Here is a 19,328-nt window from a genome sequence, read left to right as displayed (position 1 = left end):
ATTGAAATTGAACCAACCAATACCTCAATCTTTTGTCTGTCTCCTTATTGCTTTATTATTTATTAAGCTTCCGCACTATTTCAATATCTATTATTTCTCAAAATTCTACACTAACTATTAGTAAATCCATGTTATATAACAGAACAAAAAACATTCTGACCAAAATTTGGTTAGTTTATACAAAAACAAAAAAAATAGTAAAATCATAAGAGGGTGGTCGAATTTGAGGAAGATGATGAAAATGAATTTTTATTTATTGATTTTTTTTTTTTGATATCCATAGGAGAAGCACTCTTTTAGGATATATGTCCTGTCCCGCAAAAATCTGATTTGTGAGAATCACATTTCAAAAAAAGTTGGGTGAGAAGAAAAACAAATCTTTTTTTTCTTTTGTCTCTAAAAATGAAACAAGAGAAAATTAATCTTACAATTTCCTTAACGTTTGCTTTTTCCTTCAACATCTTTGGAATCAATTCAAACGCGATAGAGAGTCTCTAATGGTCGATGTGATGGATACAGATGAAGAAGCCACAGGAGATGCAGAGAACCGTGATGAAGAAGTTACCGCAGAAGAACCGATTCACGATGAGGTTGTGGATGCGGTGGAGATTCATGAGGAAGAAGTGAAAGAAGATGATGATGATTGTGAAGGATTGGTGAGCGATATCGTATCGATTGTCGAGTTTTTGGATCAGATTAACGGTTATCGAAGAACACAACAAAAAGAATGTTTTAATCTCGTTAGACGATTGAAGATTCTTATTCCATTTTTGGATGAGATTCGAGGTTTTGAATCACCAAGTTGCAAGCATTTTTTAAATCGTTTGAGGAAAGTGTTTCTTGCTGCCAAGAAATTATTAGAAACTTGCAGCAATGGCAGTAAAATCTATATGGTAAAACTCATTTTGGTGACAATTTTTTGATTGATTGTCTCCTACGTAACCTTTAATTGTGTTACGGTTATTTTGATTATAGGCATTGGATGGCGAAACAATGATGACGAGATTTCATTCGATTTACGAAAAGTTGAATCGTGTTCTTGTTAAAGCTCCTTTTGATGAATTAATGATTTCTGGTGATGCGAAAGACGAGGTAAATTATGTGTTCCCTTTCCGGGTGCGATGTACGGGTCTCGGCCCAAAACTTTTCGGATATTTAACCTAAAAGTTTTTTTTTCTTTCTTTATCTACACTGTGTAGTTTCTGTAATGAGCCATTTTATTTTTGTGGTAGATTGATTCATTGTGTAAACAACTGAAAAAAGCAAAAAGAAGAACAGATACACAAGACATAGAGCTAGCAGTAGACATGATGGTGGTATTCTCAAAAACCGATCCTCGAAACGCAGATAGCGCGATAATAGAGAGGCTAGCGAAAAAGCTTGAGCTACAAACAATTGATGATTTAAAGACAGAAACTATAGCCATACAAAGCTTAATCCAAGACAAAGGAGGTTTGAACATAGAGACTAAACAACATATCATTGAGCTTCTTAACAAGTTCAAGAAGCTTCAAGGTCTTGAAGCTACCGACATTCTCTACCAACCCGTCATCAATAAAGCAATCACCAAGTCAACGTCTCTAATATTACCTCATGAGTTTTTGTGTCCTATAACACTCGAAATAATGCTTGACCCGGTTATCATCGCCACTGGACAGGTAATTGAACTTATGGTTTGGTTCAAACTTCCTTGGTACGTACTTGAAACTAACATAATAATATGTTTGTTTTATAGACATATGAGAAGGAGAGTATACAGAAATGGTTTGACGCAGGACATAAGACTTGTCCTAAAACAAGACAGGAGTTAGATCATCTCTCTCTTGCACCTAACTTCGCTTTAAAGAACTTGATTATGCAGTGGTGTGAGAAGAACAATTTCAAGATTCCAGAGAAAGAAGTAAGTCCTGACTCACAAAATGAGCAGAAAGATGAGGTCTCTTTGCTGGTGGAAGCGTTATCGTCAAGCCAACTGGAAGAACAACGAAGATCAGTGAAGCAGATGCGTTTGCTAGCCAGAGAAAATCCCGAGAACCGCGTTTTAATAGCGAATGCAGGAGCGATTCCTTTGTTAGTTCAACTCCTTTCTTACCCTGATTCAGGAATCCAAGAAAACGCGGTAACGACATTGTTGAATCTATCTATCGACGAGGTCAACAAGAAACTCATTTCAAATGAAGGAGCTATTCCAAACATTATTGAAATCCTTGAAAATGGAAACAGAGAGGCAAGAGAGAACTCTGCTGCAGCTTTGTTTAGTTTATCGATGCTCGATGAGAACAAAGTAACTATCGGATTATCGAATGGGATACCGCCTTTAGTCGATTTACTACAACATGGGACATTAAGAGGGAAGAAAGATGCTCTCACTGCACTCTTTAACTTGTCTCTTAACTCAGCTAATAAAGGAAGAGCTATCGATGCTGGTATTGTTCAACCTTTGCTTAACCTTCTTAAAGATAAAAACTTAGGGATGATCGATGAAGCGCTTTCGATTCTGTTGCTGCTTGCATCACACCCTGAAGGACGTCAAGCCATTGGACAACTCTCCTTCATTGAAACACTTGTGGAATTCATCAGACAAGGCACCCCGAAAAACAAAGAGTGTGCGACCTCGGTGCTGCTTGAACTAGGCTCTAACAACTCGTCTTTTATCCTCGCAGCGCTTCAATTCGGAGTTTATGAATATCTGGTAGAAATAACCACCTCTGGAACAAACAGAGCTCAGAGAAAAGCAAATGCTCTTATACAACTCATAAGCAAATCTGAACAAATTTAGACTTGTTCTAAACATTTTCATCTTCTACTGTAATTATAGGTTTCATAATTTTTTTATTTTTTTTCATTCTGTATCAAACCAGTGTCTGTTGTATATTTGTATATCCTCTTCCATTTAGTCATATACTATTTGATTTTCCTCTCTGTAATTTCTAACTCTCACGTTGATAATTCCTCAAAGTTGATTGTTGTATAAAAAGGTGGAAACACCACACGGATCCACCAGATAAACCTTTCTAAGCCTGAAAGGCATCACAGTCGAATTCATAACGTTTAAACGAGAGCGCTAAATGGGAGTGTGCGCTTCTTGTGTACGCCTAAAGGCTCGCTTCCTGTTAGTCGAAAGAAAGCAAGCAAGCCACTACTTGTGTTGCAGGCTGTACAAAGCAAGAGGCTTAATCTCTCCTCTGTTGAAACCAACTTCATTGACGTAAATCTCTAGGATTTTCTGTTCCATTTCTAAAAACCGAATTCGTTTTCAAAGCAAGAGGCTTTTCAATCTACTCATCTAACTAACTCAAGCTACTAAAGAAACACCAAAACTGCATTTGATGAACAAAACATTCTGTAGATAAAGCTTATCTCAATGTAAAAGCAATCAAGAAAACAAAACATCCATGGATTTAATCGAAATCCACAAGCAAAAACAATACCAAAATAAATTTCAAGAAACCAAATCTCTAGTTTTCGGTTTCATACAAAAACACACCTCAGTTTCAGATTCTCCTACCCTTTCGTGTAGTAACACTCTTCATCGCACTTACAGCGACATTAAGCGGAAGCGGTGGCTTCCTATTCTCCTTAGCCATACTCCTCAGAGAATACCTCGGTATACTACTACTCTCAACCATAGACACCACCGTCTTCTTGATGCTCTCCTTCTTCGCCGTTCCTCGTCTCTTATTCGTCATCGGTTCATGATTAACTCCGAGATTATAAGGAGTTCCTTTCACAACTCCTCCTTCTACAGCTTCTTCTCCTTTCTTCCTCCTCAATCTCTCGTTCCGTTTAGCCGAATACTCCTCGTAAAACCTCCCTCTCTCGAATAACGGAACTGAATTCTTTGCCAAACTCTCCAAATTCGAAGACTTTTTGCGATCCTCTTCTTCAGCAAACTCGTCTTTCACCATCTTTGCTAAAGCATGTATCTCGCTAGAGATTGATGAGTATTTGATTTGGGGTTTAGGGTTTAGATCTACGTCACTCAATCTTCGTCCCGGCTTTAGAAAACCTAAATTTGACGGGAATCAAGCAAAGAAAACGAGAGAAGAAATCGAAACTGAATCGAATTGATCGAGAAATTTGAAATTACCTGGCGATGGGGTTTGGAGAGAAGAGTGAAGGACTTGACGTGAACGGAGACGGATCGGAGATTTGGGAAGCGGTGGTTTCAGGTAAGATCTCATCTTCGACATAGCCAAAAAGCTTCTTCAAGAGATTTCGAATTTCTGAAAATAGAGAAAGAGAAAGAAGATTTGTTTGACAGCTTTATGAGAGAAGGAGCGCCTCTAAGGTCTAACGGTTGTATTAATTTGATCCGACGGTCAAGATTGCTTGAGATTTCAGATGGAAATGATTTATTTCCAAATTAAAACCGTTTTTGATTATTGAGAAAAAAACATTACCTTGTTTCGGACAAGTCTACGAGGTTAGCTACTTTACTCGTGGACTTTACAGGTTAATTGTAAAGAGAAAGGTTTATATAAAAAGATATTATTGTTTATGAGTTATGACTATTAATAGTCAATAGGAAACAAATACTAATTTTTTGCAAAGTGCATAAACAGCTCATACTATCACTAAAATTTATACTATTTCCTAACAAATTTTTTAATGGAGTCAAGTTAAAATTATGTTAAATAACTAACGTTGTTTGTTTGTTGATGTCGGATCTTGCATAAAGTTATAAAAAAAAAACTTCACATATTAAACTTGAATTAGTCAAATGGTCAACTTTTAAATTTGGTTAAATGGTCAAATTTAACATTAATTTGTAATTACTAGTTTTTTCCAAAGTGTCTAACTAGCTAGAATTCTAACACAAAAATAATTATTTTCTAACAATTTTAAATGGAGTCAAATTTCAAATTATGTTTACTTGAGAATTATCACTGTTTGTTGGTGTGGGATTTACCCATTACATTTTAATCTGGTTATTTCATAAAGTCCAACAAATCACATACTAAACCTTTTTTTTTTGCTAGGAGAAATCACATACTAAACTTAGTTTAGTCAAATGTTCAAAGTCTTAAATTGGTCAATTGGTCAACACTCAACACTAATTTGTAATTTAATTAGTAAATTAATGGCTTTTAGGGAAATTATAAAGTGGAGATAAATATCATCATGATAGGCCATCTTGTTCTTGGCAAGATAACAAAGCACCATGCTATATATATATTTTTTCTATCATTATTATCCTGTTATTTACCCAATTTGATCAAGCAATGTACTAGCACGTACTCTGTGGTTGTATCTCGTCAAAAAACTAAAATTTATTTTCAATCGCATTCGATTGTTGTCATGATGACAAACCCATAGCAAGTCAAATTACATGTCTTATCCTATATAATGTCTTTAAAAATCACTCTATGAACATATGTAAATGAGTTTAGTCATAAGTTTTCTATATAGTAAAGTTTGAGCAGAAGGTGAAGAATGTAACCAAAGTGATACCCTTTCAACGAGGAGCTTCTTTCTCACGCTTATGAATTGGATACATGGTTTTGCTTTAAGCATAAATATTTGTATTAATTTTTCACTGAATTTAATTGCACGCATCATTACAAAATAATGATTTTTATCTGCTACTTATAAAAATATGTGAAATTTTTTTATCTGTCATGGAAATATGATTTATGTATTTATATGATTTAAGATTTGAAAAAATTCTTAAATAATGAAAATTACAAATATATATATAATTCAGATATTGAATTACTTACTGGATTTTTAAAACGAAAACAAAATTAATGACTTTATTATATTCTGAAGAAAAAAGGAAAATATATACAAACAGAGACGAAAAAAGGAAACTTCGGGCAGGCTTTGATAGCAAGTAAAAGTATGTGCAACTAACAAAACCTACCTGGTCTTGGATTAGAGTCTATCTCTCTTATAGTCTTTATATAACCACATCAGGGAGATCGAGAGACCATTCCAACAATTACTAATTTCTCTCCTCTTTCGTTGCTTTTGAAACCCTAGTTATTACCGAGAGATCAAACAGAGAACGATGCAGAGGCGAGAGTTCTTGGAGTTGTTCGAGGCAGCACTTAGAGCGGCTAAGTCTGTGAAAGGTGCTGAGAGTTCTCCAGAGGTATTGAGGTTTGTCGATGCTATGAATCGTTTGAAGGAAGCACCTAAGTCACTTGTTTGTGACGTGGTCTGCAAAACCTCCATGGGGAAGGGTTTGGGATTCTTCATTGATCACAAAAACCCTAAAATTCGATCGGAAGGAAGGATTCTTCGGGATCTTTGGATGAAGATTCATTATGCTTCAGGTAGAGAAAAGAGTCGTGATAGAGAAACTCCGGTGAAGATTCCGACGCATTCAACGATGAAGAAGACTGGAGATTCAAAACGAGATAAAGTGCATGAGATTCTTCAATCATCTTTGGCTAAAGTCGCTACTGAGGTTGTTGACACGGAGATGAAGAGACGAGTCATGACTGTTTGTGATCCTTGGGTTGTGGCTGTATCTGTGGAATCTGCAATGTTTGAGAAATAAGGTTGTTTCATGGGACCTCAAAAAGCAAAGTACAGGTCGATTCTGTTCAACATGGGAGATAGTAACAATCCAGATTTGAGGAGGAAAGTGTTAATTGGTGAGATCAGTGGGGAGAGATTAGTGAAGATGGAGAAAGACGAGATGGGGAGTGAGAAGATTCAGAAGGAGGTTCAAAGGATTAAAGAGAGAGCAAGATTTAAGGAAGAGAGTCGCATGAAGATGCTTCTTGCATCAGCAGATATGATCATGACTTAGTTAGCTGCAGAGATTTAGTCACGAGTTTCATTATTGTATCACAAACTCGAGATATTAGTTGATTGTAATTTCAATACGATGATTGTTTCAAGTTCTTGAATGTTGTTTCTAAAAGAATCTAGTCAAAGTGTTTCGTTTCATAAAAGGAAGCTCTGCAGTTTCTGCAGTTTAAGGGGTCTTGGGTTTTTCTTTTGAATGTTTGGCTTCTATTATTACCAAGTCTTATGAAATATTTTGCTAATGACTTATTTTGTTACAAAGAATGAAATGTTGTCTTTCTGCATAAAGATTTTCTCACTATTCACAAGCCAGCTATTGTCCTTGCCATCTTCATTAAAGTTAGACGAAAAAATGATCAGTACACAACTTCTATTGATATCTGGTTGTGTTCTTGCTGAAATTATAAAAGTAAGAATCTTTAAACAATGATTCCTTGCAAATTACATTCTTTGGCTACAAAATCCTCACTGTATGAAGTTGTTGTAAACAGGTTCTTGGTATACCAACTCGAGAAGAAATCCACATTACACAGATTTTAGGTTTCCGCAGATAAAGGCACATCCGTGGTACAAGGGTTGTATCTTTTTCCTTTTACATACCATTCTCGTTTTTCAGCTTCCACTTCACACATCAATATATAAAATCGAGGCTGCTTCAATACTCTCCAAGTCTTAGATCCACAGAGGTAAGCATTGCTCTGTGAGGTTTCTTCAGTCTCTAAGAATCCAACTGAATGCTTAATATTTTGTTTTGTTTCCTCGGATTACAGCTCGGAGCTTGTGCACATCCGTTCTTTCATGAACTGAGAGAACCAAACGCTCGTTAACTAAATGGAAGGCCTTTCCCACCTCTCTTCAACTTCAAACAAGAAGTAGCTGGAGCCTCACTTGAACTAGTCAACAAGTTGATTCCAGACCATATCAAGAGAAAACTTGAATCAATCTGGAACATAAAGAATCTGCAAAAGACAACAACTCTTTATACCTAGTGTACCATTACACGAGTCACAAGGTTGTTGAAGGCAAACGTGGAGGACACACTTCATAGTTTTTCCTTCTCGAACAAGTTTGATGGTCAAAGCCAGCTGCTAGCAAACCAACTTCCCCAAATCTGCAAAAACAAAAACTCTCCAGTTGTATCTTGCTTATTTCTCTTCTTTTCAAGTTTGGTGAAAACACAACTTCCTATTTTCTTCTTTTCTTGGTTCTTCTACGCATATGTAAAATGAGTTTAGTCAGAAGTTTTTTATATAGTAAAGTTTGAGCAGAAGGTGAAGAATCTAGTCAAAGTGTTTGTGCAGTTAAGGGTCTTTGGTTTTTCATTTTCCTACTTTTGAATGTCTGTCTTCTATTGTTACCAACTTTTATGAAACGGTTTGTTTATCACTCTCATTTTCTTACAAAGGCAAAATCTTAAATACTTTTATCTGTCTTTCTGCATAAAGAGTCTCTCATTATTCATTGTCCTACAGCATAACAACAATAACCCCTAGAAAAATTGATAGAAATAACTCGATAGCTTTAAATTAACTTGTTGGAAATATCATGTCTAAAACTGTGGTAGAATGTTTGCCAAAACGAAAAAACTATGGTAGAGTTATGATGTGAAAATTTGTCAAAAGTATCTGTAGAATTAGGTATTGCACTAACTTGAGTTTATTGATTCACAAAGTGTGATATTTATACAAGAGAGTCATCGTATAAAATAAACTCGAATCCCTAAATTATAGGACATAACTCTGTCACAAAATATATCACAAGAGATTCTACTCTATCCCCAATAGTATCCCCTTTTGATATATCAACTTGTTTTTTTTGGTAAGGTTGATATATCAACTTGTTGCATACAACGACTCAACAATTCATTTTTTTCTCTTTATCTTTTGTCATTTTTGCTCCGATCTCAAAATTGGCACCACATAATATTTTTTCATATATTTTTTTGACCAAAAACAGAAAAAAACATTTAGAACCGTCAAAATTAATAATATTGTTAATTTTGTAAGACAACAACTTAGAACAGCTGCTTATAATTGCAAAATTTAAACCCTAATTCTCTTTTGTAAATCCAAACCGATATTTAATTTCGTTTAATTGTGAAATCTAAATACTATCCGTTCTTTCTAAATCTAAACCGACATTTTAACCTCGTTTAATTGTAAATCTAATTTTTTTATAAATCGAAACAAATATTTAATCTTGTTTAGTTGTAAAAGCTAAATCCGTTTATAAACTTTAACTGATATTTAATTTTATTTAATTATAAAATCTAAATTCTGACTATTTTGTAAATCTATAACCAATAAATAATTTTCTTTAACGGTAAATTAATTTTATAGTTAAATAAGTTTGATTTGTAATTAGGTGGAGTATGAATAAAAAGGTGAACCTATTATTTAAAAATGCAATTATAAATTGTTGCCAAAAAGAAGAATTTTTGCCCATTATAATAAGAGTAATAATTAGCGTAGAGAGTACAAGTTGCTTTGATCATTTGATTAGCGAAGAAAAGTAGATAAAAAGACAAAACCGGATGACACACAGACACAAGCCCGATCTGGCCAATCTCTTCCGACTCAAACTCCATTAAGATCCATTTCTCTATTTCTTTGTGTTCGATTCCATTGAAGAAGAAGACATGAGATATGACATCATACAAACCCTACGAAGCATCAACCAATCTTGAAGAAGAAGAAGAAGAAGAGATTCGTTTCTTCCCATTTCTCTCGTCCCTTCCTCTCTCTCGACGCGGCCATGCGTCGGCGGCATCACTTCCCGCTAATCTCTTACGCGGTCTTCCTCCTCTCACCATTGTTGTTGTTACTCGTTCTCGGCGAAACTAATCCTTCTGACTCGTCTTTTGTTACTCCCATTAACTGGGATCTCTACCACTCCAGGTCAATTTTCAGATATCAGAGTATTTGTCTCTAGCTTTGTGAAGATTTTGGAAATTTCTACTTAGTTCGGTTTTTAGGTTTGTTTCACCTTTCATAATATGACAAGTACCGAAGAAATCTGTTTTTCCAAATGCAACTTCACATTGTTACGGGCCACTGGGGTCTTTAACATACATAGGAGAGGTAGGATTAGAATAAAAGGGTCTTTGACCATTTTGGTAAAGTGAGAGTCTTTTGGCTAGAGGAGAGTTAAGAGATCTTCAAGATAGTTAAAGTTCTTGATTCAATAGATAAGGAAGAAAAATTCATTTCTCTGTTCTTATCATCATCGTCTTCTATGTCCGTTGCAGTGATGATTTAATGGAGCAGATACATTCTTTGGTACATCGACATCCAGATAAGCTCTCGGTTAGTGCTATTTTAGTTTCGTGTTTAGGTTCTTGTATTTTTAGCTCAGACTGAGTGAATATTTGTTTCACAGATTGAGTTGATTAAATCGGGAAACAAAGGCTACAATGCAGAGGTCAATGTGGTAACTTATTGTCGCGGTGGTAAAGAGAGTGATGACAGATCAAACTTTAGGATTCTTCTTGTAAGTTCCCTTCACAGCTCTGTCTAAGCTATTCACAGGAATATCAAATAAATTGACAAATCCCGTCTTCTGGTTTAACTTGTAATACTTTTTTATAGGTGAAGTTTCTTCATAGTTTTGGTAATACCTGTTTTTTTGACAGATGATTCCTTTTCTTCCAGACTTTTGGTCAGCATGGGAGAGAGCTTATCACCTCTGAACTTGCTTTTCGGATTTTGTCAATTTTGAGCGAAGAACAGTTCTTACCAAATAAAAACGGAGGAATCCTGAAAAACACATTAGACAAACTAGTCATAAAAGTAAGTGAGTCTGATCCCTGCAGTCTTATTTTCACCTTTGTGGTGTTTGATAAATTCACTTACTCATAAAATACTGCTATTATTTGTCAGATGGTTCCTATAGAAAACCCGAATGGTCGCAAACGTGTTGAATCTGGAGATCTTTGTGAACGAAGAAATGGTAACCATATTTGAGTCTCCATTACATGATTATGACTGTGTTTTGTTTTGTATTTTATCTTTTAACATATCTGTAAATCACAGGAAGAGGAGTTGACCTGAACCGAAATTGGGGTGTTGACTGGGGCAAGAAAGAAAAGGTACTTCTTCACCTCACTGCACTTTCCTTTCCCTTCAATATCCCTTGTTAATGTGTCACGAACCTTTGTCCTTGTTTTGTTCTCGGCGTTTCCAGGATTATGATCCATCTGAAGAGAATCCAGGAACTGCTCCGTTTAGTGAGCCCGAAACTCAAATAATGCGGAAGCTAGCCATATCATTTGATCCTCACATATGGATAAATGTGCATTCTGGAATGGAGGTAATGTTTCTCTTCTGCTTTAGTATTATCATGTATACATACAATGTTGGGAATACAGCTTTAAACTTCTGTTGGAGTATGAGTAAACATGTGAATAGTGGATTTACGGATGTTTACATTTTGTAAATTGTGTAACAAACTTATCTTGATCTTGGCTTTGTTATGTATTTGTTCAGAAGCTTGATTCTCATTTCTTATGTTTTCAGGCTTTATTTATGCCGTATGACCACAAAAACATAACCCCAGAGGGATTACCTTCACAGAAAATGAGGACCTTACTTGAAAAACTTAACAAATTTCATTGTCACGACCGCTGCATGATTGGATCTGGCGGCGGCTCTGTTGGGTTTGTCTCTTTCCTAAAGATTTCTTATGAATATTTTCAGTGAACTTAAGTGCTACATCGTTTAACTTGTTTCACTTGTATCTGAGCATTGTTTGAGACTCGAAAGTTGGCATATTCCCTTCAGAATGTTTTTCTTTGTCCTTTTTCTAATCGGCTTTCTCAACTTTAGGTATTTGGCACATGGTACAGCTACAGATTATATCTATGATGTTGTAAAGGCACCCATGGCATTCACCTTTGAGGTTTGTGTGACTGAAGTTACCTACTCTCGACACTTTCATGAAAACCTGTGTCACATATTCTTATAACCGTTGCTATCATTGCCAGATCTATGGGGACAACCAAACTGCTTCAAGAGATTGCTTTAAAATGTTCAACCCTGTTGATCTACCCAATTTCAAGGTACTATGTTTTTGAATTGTATCAATTTCTTTCGAATATATACCCATAAAAAGGAAAATAAAACTCACAACTTGGCTCGCTGCTGTTACTCAGAGAGTTCTTAATGACTGGTCTGCTGCATTCTTCACGATTTTCCAACTGGGACCGCTCCACTTAGACGGAAACACTTCCAAAGCTGCAGACAAATGGGTGTCTATAGACGAGTATTTGGATGGCTACTTGGTGGAAAGGAAGAACAGATATGGGAAAAACATGGAAGTGATCGATGTCGGAATGCAAGAGATAAAAACTTACTTCAGGCTCTTCTTGTTGTCTTCAGTACTTCTGATGTTCATGTTCTGTTCCAGGATAGCGAAGAGCAAGTATAGTAGAAACTCCATGCCTGTCTTGCCATGAAACTAATGGAGGAAGCTCTCATTTAATTAACCCTTGTAAGTTAGTAATTCTTTTGGTTGCGAAACTTGTATTCCTCATTTTAGAAATGTTGTGTCTCATGAAAAGACAACATAATTCTTTGGATTTGTGATATATTCTTAAGTAAAGGAGCTTTGGTTTATAACTTCCTACATGATCTCTGTAGTACAGACAGTAACCGTATCCAATTTGGTCAACACACTTATATATTTGTACAGGTTGAATCTTTACATAGACAGAGAATGTGCGGATTTGTATGAAAGACTTCCTCTTGTGATGTGTGGTTTGTGTCGTTTACATATCGGTCCTGAGCTTGCGAGACGATATCAGAAGCTCGAGAAATATTTGATCACTTTAGCTCAAGATAAAACCTTTGCATTGTTTCCCTATGTTTCTATGAGGCTCTTAACGTCTGCTTCATGTATCTTAGAGCTGACCGTAACATGGATCTAGCTTTTCTATCTGGTTTGCATCCTGACATGATCATCTCCTCGTAAACAACCGGTACCTGTAAAACCATCACATCTCAAAAGGTCAATCCTACTTACAGGTATTCCCCTATCAACCATAATCAATGATGCATACCTTCTGAAACTTATCAACACGAATGAGAGCTTTCATGAGTGTTGTGTAAGTGACCACGTCTGGTTTTACGCCCTGCAAATGTTTTGTGAGAGATGATGGTTGGTCAGTAAGTAGTTCTTTAAGATGTGTTCAAGGTTTTAGCCAAGAGAAGTTATTACATTTTCTTTCATGTACTGTAACACGGCAAAGGCTTCAGCGTCTCTTCTATCCTCACCAAAGGCATTGATGAGCGAATTGAGAGCCAATAAACTCGGCTTTAGTCCATCCGATGTCATCACTCTAAATGCATTCACAGCTTGTTCCGATAAACCCTGGCAAGAAAGAATCATTCAACTATCAGTATCAAATGATAATTCTCTTAGGGATCTGTAACTGATACTATTAACAGTCATGGTACCCTTTGTGCATATGCATTGATGAGGGCATTGTACATGGTCGATGATGGTTTCAACCCAACCGACTTCATCTCTTCCAAGCACTCTATCGCATCATTAAACCTACCCGATTTGCCATAAACGTCGACAAGTGTAGTGTGTGTCACAACATTAGGCAGGATACCTTGGCTCTTCATCTTTCCCAACAATCTTTTCATATCATCCCATCTTTCTTGATCACCATAACTATTGATCATAATGTTATAAGTTGTAGCACAAGGCAAACACCCTCGCCTCTCCATCGCCTCGAACATCTCTTCCGCTACGATATGCCGACCATGCTTACAATGACAATCAATAAGCGTATTCCAAGTCACCCTATCTGGTTCAATACCTTCGCTTAACATTCTATCGAAAGTCGTCATGGCATGATCAAGACAATTAAACTTCCCAAAGGTATCGATCACCACGTTATAAAACTGTCTATCGGGCTTAACACCGATACTCTTCATCTCTTTAAGAACTTGAAATGTCTTCTGCCATTCACCTCTATCGCGAAAACCAGCTAAGAGTCTACTGAAAACAAAAGAATTAGGCTGTACATCACCAGCTTCCATCTCTTTCAACACAATTCTCGCACTTTCCCATCTACCTGCATTAACATACGCATCGATAAGCAGACTATACGTATGTTCATCAGGCGAAACACCTCGCTTCTCCATCTCAGAAACCATTGACTCTGCGTCTTTCAAAGGACCCGTCTTCACATACCCTTTAAGCAACGCATTGTAAGCTCTCGTTCTAGGCTTAATCCCACTCTGTCTCAACTCCTCAAACAAAGCTTCAGCCTCCAAAGTCCTCCCTGAATCCGCCAACGCAGAGATAATCGATACAAGAGTAGCGGTTTTCGCACTCAAACCCGTCGCTTGAGCCATACCAAGAAGCTGCAAAGCCTTAGAAGGATCACCAGACTTAGCAAAACCCATAATAATATCATTAACTAACTGCACATCAAGCTCAAGCTTATCTCTTTCAATCTCTTTATACAATCTCAACAACATAACAGAATCAATCTTATTGCTACGAGTCAACGACTGAATAACCAAACTATAGTTAACAAAATCGGATTGATAACCGTCTTGACGCATCTTAGCGATCAAATTAAGAGCTTTTTCGATATCGTTGTTCCGAGCACAAGCACCAATCAAGGCATTGTATGTCAATGGTGTTAACGTTTGTTTCTGAGAGAGAAGAAACGCCTCGTAAAGCTTCTCGGAACGGCCAAGCGCGTGGATGAGAATCGAGTAAAGAAGCTCGTAGGAGAAACAGAGGTTATGTTTTTGTAGCCATGACACTACAGCGTAAGCTAAACCAAGAGATGATGTTGATGAGGTTAACGATTTTATCAGAGAGTGCCAGTATGGTGCTGGTACTGCTCTGTATGACTCGACGAGATCGAACTCTACCGGATTAAGCGATTCCGGTGAAGCTTCTGATTCCGATTCCGAATCTAGAGCTAACTCGACTGGTCCGAATCTTGAGAGGAATTTTAGGAGTGGAGAGAAGTCGTAGCGACGGTGAACCTCGGAGGAGAATTCATTGTCTTCTTCTTCATTTGTATCTAAACCATTCCATGAGGAGAAGTAAGAAGAAGAAGAAGATGGAGATGGTGAAGGTAAAGAAGCAGAGGTTGTTGCAGAGAAAGCTGAGATTGGTGGTTGGAAGAAGCGGTGGTGGTGGTGGTGGTGGTGAGTGAGGAAGTAGAGAGAGTGAAATCTAGTTGAAACCAGTGGTGGTTGTTGCAAGAGAAGCATAGTCTTCTTCTTCTTTTTCGTGCTCTTCTCCAATGGCGTTCGTAAGCTTTTTTTTTTTTTTTTTAATTATCGTTTTCTTTAGCTGTTTCGTTTGTGGTTGTTGTTATTGTTTCATTCTATCTCTAGTTCAGTAATTTCTGCAATTTTTGTTTATTTCCTTTTTGAGCACACACGCCAACTTCTCAGAGGATAATAATTTATGTGTTTAAAATTTGTAATGGTAAAACCGATTAAGTGATTGTAAGAGTTAACCATATTGTATATTCTACACGGGTTGATCAATATCTTTCCCTTGTTCTGATCCTATGTAACTACATCTTTTGTTCCGAGAAAATTGATTTTATAGTTTTTTTGTTTTCTTTTCTTTTTTCTTGATTTTATAGAGTTATTACATATATTTAAAAATAATTCTTGTTTAATTATTTAATAATTTTCATTTTATATATGAAATATTTTTTTATAATTTTAAACCAATGAATTTTTAGATATTTTTACTTTTTAATGACATTATGATATTTATGTTTTTAAAAAAAAAATTAACGATGAAAAGTTAATCCTATAATTTATATTGATGTTATACTTAATTTATACAAAAATTGAAAGGTTTAAATAAAATCTTGTTTTTTTTTAAAACGTCGTCGATCTGTTTTGAAAACGTTGCAATTTTTGTTAATCCAATTTATGGAAACATGTTAAAGCGTTTTAAATCAACGTTTAAATTTTCTTTAATGTTAGCTAAATGAGATTTTTTTTTTCAAACTTACGAATTATTACTTTTAAACCTGTGATACGGTTCAAAGTAAGTGGATATACACAAGAAGTCAAATAGCTCCCGTATTTTCATACAACAACACCATCTTTCTTGAAAAAATAGACCATATTTTTCGAGGTGATCTCTCGTTAGTATCCGTCAAGCTTTCATCTTTATGTTAGCACTTTTTTTCTTGGTTCAACTTCAATTTTCCTCTAGATTGTTCTAGTTGTTTTGATTTGTCTCAAGTCGATGTTAAAGTTTACATGTTTTCCTATCCGGAGTTGATATGGCGGTGAATGATAGTTGGTTCGATTTGATGGTGTTCTTGTTCGTGAGACAGATTTTTTTCGAGTAGTTAAGCTTCGCTCCTTGTCTTTGATTTGCATATTTGGTAGTGATTTGATAGCGTTTTGTAGAATTTTATTTAGACGTAAATTGGTGGCATATTTATTGTAATTTTACATATCAGATTATGAGTTTGAATGGTAACACAATACAGCTTTATATAATTTTGTACAACTTTCACAGTTACCAATAACAAAAACTTTATTAAAAGTGTTATAAAAAGTTTACTCTCAGCTTTTTTGTACAACTCTTTCTAACAGCTTTGCACTATTCAAATAAAGCTAACAGCTAAAAAACTTGTACAGCTTTTGGTTACCAATCAGACACTATGTAAATTTTTGGTTTTTGCTTTTGTTACTTTTGAGAGGTCGGCTCTTTTCTTGATAGGATAAAATTGTTGTTATTTTTGAGTTTGCTAGCATCAATAATCACAATTAAGATGTATCTTATTTTGAGAGGTCGGCTCTTTCTTTGATAGGATAAAATTGTTGTTATTTTTAAGTTTGCTGAGAGAATTCAAGATGATAAAAAAATTAAAAAAATCACAATCACAAGGTTTTAATAATAAGGTTTCAAATATAAACTTTTTTTTTTTTGCACAAACTTTCAAATATAAACAAAAAAATAATTTTAATACAAAGTCTATATATGGAGAAAATAGGAAGCCAAAATTGATAATTCACAAAATTAAAGTAAAATCTATTAGCCGACAAAAAAAAAGGTAAAATCTATTAAAATATAGATAAGGTTCTAGAAATTAAATAAATCTATTACCAATTCTCAAACCGACATAAGTACGACCAAAAAAAAGTTTATAAATAAAAGTCACAACGAGCCTTAACGCGTAGAATCTTCCCGTACTTTACTTTTCCGGAGGAATAGAAAATTGGGGGCTAGGGTTCGCAATTGTAGTTTTCGAGCGAAGAAGATGATCGAGGTGGTTCTCAACGATCGTTTAGGGAAAAAAGTTAGGGTGAAGTGTAACGATGATGACACGATCGGTGATCTGAAGAAGCTTGTCGCGGCACAAACCGGAACACGAGCCGAGAAGATCAGAATTCAGAAGTGGTACAACATCTACAAGGATCACATCACTCTCAAGGACTATGAGATCCATGACGGCATGGGTCTTGAGCTTTACTACAACTAGGTTTTACATCTTTCTTATTGTTTGCGATTACGATTGATTATCTTTCGGTTTTTGTGGTATGTGATTTGTTTGAGTATGGAGCTTTATTTTTGGCTTAAGATTTTGATTTTTCTGAAGATTTTGCGGAATTGAGATGTTGTTGTTAGTTGTGGACCCTGTGATTGCAGAATTTGGAGATTTAATTGGAATTTTGGAACCTTGAAAAGCCATTGTTATTAAAAACTGAAGCTTGTTATTGTTTGATTTTGTAGTAAGTAAACCCTTAAGGAGAATCCAAACCTTTAATTATAATGTTTTGGAATAGCCTAGTTGCTAAACCTTAAGAGACGCCATAAGTGAATAGCTGACCAATGTGTTTCCTTAAAGTTTTTGGTTTTTCAGAAACTTTAGCAAATTCAGAGGTTGTAGTTAGTTGCAGACCTGTGAAAAGTAGAACTCTAAAGCTTTAGTTGGACCCATCAAAATCCATTGTTATACAAAATTGAAGCTTTTAAGGATTTTGATTTTGTTCCACAGTATCCTAAGCATAGATAGATATGTTGAGGCTCCTTTAGTACAAAGAAGATATGATTGCTCGTAATGAAATAGATTGGTTGGTTAAAAAGATTCTCTATTATCATTCTTCTTCCACTGAAATGTGTTTTGATCTTTCCTAATCGTTTGTGTAATGAGAAGGTCTTAGAAAGACATGGAACCTTTGCTTCCTCCCATTGAGACACCCCCTTGTCTCTATTGGAACATGATTGATAACTCTGAATAAGTTGCTATTAATACTGAACAGTAAAGTCGCCAAACATTCCATTCAATTGTTTTATATAATAAATAACTCACATGGTAACTTGAGGTAGACAATATGCAGTTTTCCAATGAACCTCTGACATGTCTATTTTCATGATCGTTTGCGCATTGTCCTAATCTGATTATGATTCTATTCTTCGATTGGTATACACGAGCTTCATTGTTTATTTGCTTTTTCTATCTGGTCCAGGCCAATCGAAGGAGCTAAGCTGAAGGAGTGTTGTTGATTTGGACACCTACATAAACTCATATCAACCATGTTACATCTAAAAAAGACACAAGTATGTTGTAAGACGTGATAACTTCAAATTTGTGGTAATAATAATACATTCACTGTCAATGGTTTTAAACCCTTCCAAATTGTCAGATTGATTTCTGGTTATCTCTAAGTTTGTAGTATATTAGTCTTTTTGGTTGTATTGATGTGCTCTTTCTCCAAATGTTACCCATCTTCCAAATACCACTAGTGCTTATTGCTTACTGCTTACCACTGATTAGACACCAAACTTGTAGGCCTTTAAGCAGTGCAATATGAATGCAAGAACAGATTTTCTAGCTTAAGACGCTCTAGAAATCAGTTTCTTGTTTAAGAATTAAGATACTCTCACTAGTAATCAGGTTATATTTCATGGAATCACAATCTTTTTTGCCGTCAGCTTTACATACACCAAATTTGTTCGTTGATTAGCCGAAGTACGCTTTCTTGACAAAAACAGAACAAAAAAACTTGCTTCTAAGAAAAACACAATGATAGGAAACTAAAAAGACATTACAACACCTTCATTGAATGTAAGACTGGCCAGTTATGTCAACGTCTCTATCACCCGAAGAAGCTGGTTGCTTGTGTTTTGGTGTCAACGTCTTTACCTCGTCAGGCCCATCTGCGCTCTGTGTATCACTGGCCGGTGGTCTTTGCTGCTGAGGTTCTTTCTCTATATTCTTGGCCTCTTTCTCTAAATTTGTGGTCTCTTTTTCGTCGTCCTGACCGTAGAGGCCACCACCGTAGGCTTCGTGCGTCACTGGCTGCATCTGCGAGATATACGGTGGCTGGTGCTGATGTGGCTCGTACTTATCTCTCCCTTCCTCTGGCTCTTGCTTGGGTTCTTTCTCCATTGTCACTTTGTCTTGATGTCGACACTGTTGTTGGTCTATTTGTATCAAAAGTGGTCTTCAGACACGTTTACTTGCCTCCCACGTGCCATGATCTGAAGACGAACACGTTAAGTAGGCAAATGTTTTTTTTTTTTTTTTGACAATCAAGTAGGCAAATGTTTAG

At 35.9% G+C, this 19,328-nt stretch overlaps 7 protein-coding genes, 1 long non-coding RNA gene and 1 pseudogene across 10 annotated transcripts; 5 read left to right on the top strand and 4 right to left on the bottom strand.

The window, feature by feature from the left end:
* The first annotated feature begins 332 nt into the window (after positions 1–332).
* On the top strand, positions 333–2,972 carry PUB15 (Plant U-Box 15). Its single transcript, NM_123599.3, has 4 exons — positions 333–893; positions 976–1,092; positions 1,233–1,658; positions 1,736–2,972. Exons 1-4 carry the CDS (start codon positions 498–500, stop codon positions 2,777–2,779), a joined length of 1,983 nt encoding a protein of 660 aa, NP_199049.2. The 5' UTR covers positions 333–497; the 3' UTR covers positions 2,780–2,972.
* Positions 2,973–3,284: 312 nt separating this feature from the next.
* AT5G42330 (uncharacterized protein) lies at positions 3,285–4,257 on the bottom strand. Its single transcript, NM_123598.5, has 2 exons — positions 4,091–4,257; positions 3,285–4,009 (listed from the first exon to the last, which is right to left on the bottom strand). The coding sequence occupies exons 1-2, from the start codon at positions 4,191–4,193 to the stop codon at positions 3,495–3,497; spliced, it is 618 nt and encodes a 205-aa protein (NP_199048.2). The 5' UTR covers positions 4,194–4,257; the 3' UTR covers positions 3,285–3,494.
* Positions 4,258–6,013: 1,756 nt separating this feature from the next.
* On the top strand, positions 6,014–6,763 carry AT5G42325 (Transcription factor IIS protein; the record flags this gene model as incomplete). The annotated part of the gene is made up of 2 exons (NM_148072.1): positions 6,014–6,495; positions 6,544–6,763. 2 exons carry the CDS (start codon positions 6,014–6,016, stop codon positions 6,761–6,763), a joined length of 702 nt encoding a protein of 233 aa, NP_680377.1.
* A 353-nt stretch (positions 6,764–7,116) lies between these two features.
* On the top strand, positions 7,117–7,694 carry AT5G42323 (annotated as a pseudogene). Its single transcript has 2 exons — positions 7,117–7,448; positions 7,533–7,694.
* A 1,574-nt stretch (positions 7,695–9,268) lies between these two features.
* AT5G42320 (Zn-dependent exopeptidases superfamily protein) lies at positions 9,269–12,376 on the top strand (the record flags this gene model as incomplete). Of its 2 annotated transcripts, none has more annotated exons than NM_001344442.1 (11): positions 9,269–9,659; positions 10,010–10,067; positions 10,141–10,251; positions 10,413–10,550; positions 10,641–10,710; positions 10,794–10,849; positions 10,945–11,070; positions 11,277–11,416; positions 11,586–11,658; positions 11,744–11,818; positions 11,912–12,214. In NM_001344442.1, the coding sequence occupies exons 1-11, from the start codon at positions 9,517–9,519 to the stop codon at positions 12,212–12,214; spliced, it is 1,293 nt and encodes a 430-aa protein (NP_001332683.1). In that variant the 5' UTR covers positions 9,269–9,516. The 2 variants fall into 2 exon arrangements, with proteins under 2 accessions (NP_001332683.1, NP_199047.2); NM_123597.3 differs by having other exon boundaries at positions 9,620–9,659; positions 11,912–12,376.
* Positions 9,636–10,030, bottom strand: AT5G06295. Its single transcript, NR_142906.1, has one exon. It is a non-coding gene; the product is annotated as an other RNA (long non-coding RNA).
* On the bottom strand, positions 12,296–15,137 carry AT5G42310 (Pentatricopeptide repeat (PPR-like) superfamily protein). Its single transcript, NM_123596.4, has 4 exons — positions 13,215–15,137; positions 12,976–13,128; positions 12,818–12,889; positions 12,296–12,740 (listed from the first exon to the last, which is right to left on the bottom strand). Exons 1-4 carry the CDS (start codon positions 15,003–15,005, stop codon positions 12,627–12,629), a joined length of 2,130 nt encoding a protein of 709 aa, NP_199046.1. The 5' UTR covers positions 15,006–15,137; the 3' UTR covers positions 12,296–12,626.
* Positions 15,138–16,873: 1,736 nt separating this feature from the next.
* On the top strand, positions 16,874–19,286 carry UBL5 (ubiquitin-like protein 5). Its single transcript, NM_123595.4, has 2 exons — positions 16,874–17,254; positions 18,243–19,286. Exon 1 carries the CDS (start codon positions 17,033–17,035, stop codon positions 17,252–17,254), a length of 222 nt encoding a protein of 73 aa, NP_199045.1. The 5' UTR covers positions 16,874–17,032; the 3' UTR covers positions 18,243–19,286.
* Positions 18,667–19,285, bottom strand: AT5G42290 (transcription activator-like protein). Its single transcript, NM_123594.4, has one exon. The coding sequence runs from the start codon at positions 19,163–19,165 to the stop codon at positions 18,833–18,835; it is 333 nt and encodes a 110-aa protein (NP_199044.1). The 5' UTR covers positions 19,166–19,285; the 3' UTR covers positions 18,667–18,832.
* Positions 19,287–19,328: the final 42 nt, after the last annotated feature.

Source organism: Arabidopsis thaliana, chromosome 5 (genome assembly GCF_000001735.4).
Source record: "Arabidopsis thaliana chromosome 5, partial sequence".
Lineage (NCBI taxonomy): Eukaryota > Viridiplantae > Streptophyta > Magnoliopsida > Brassicales > Brassicaceae > Arabidopsis > Arabidopsis thaliana.
This window is presented reverse-complemented; position numbering and strand designations above follow the sequence as displayed.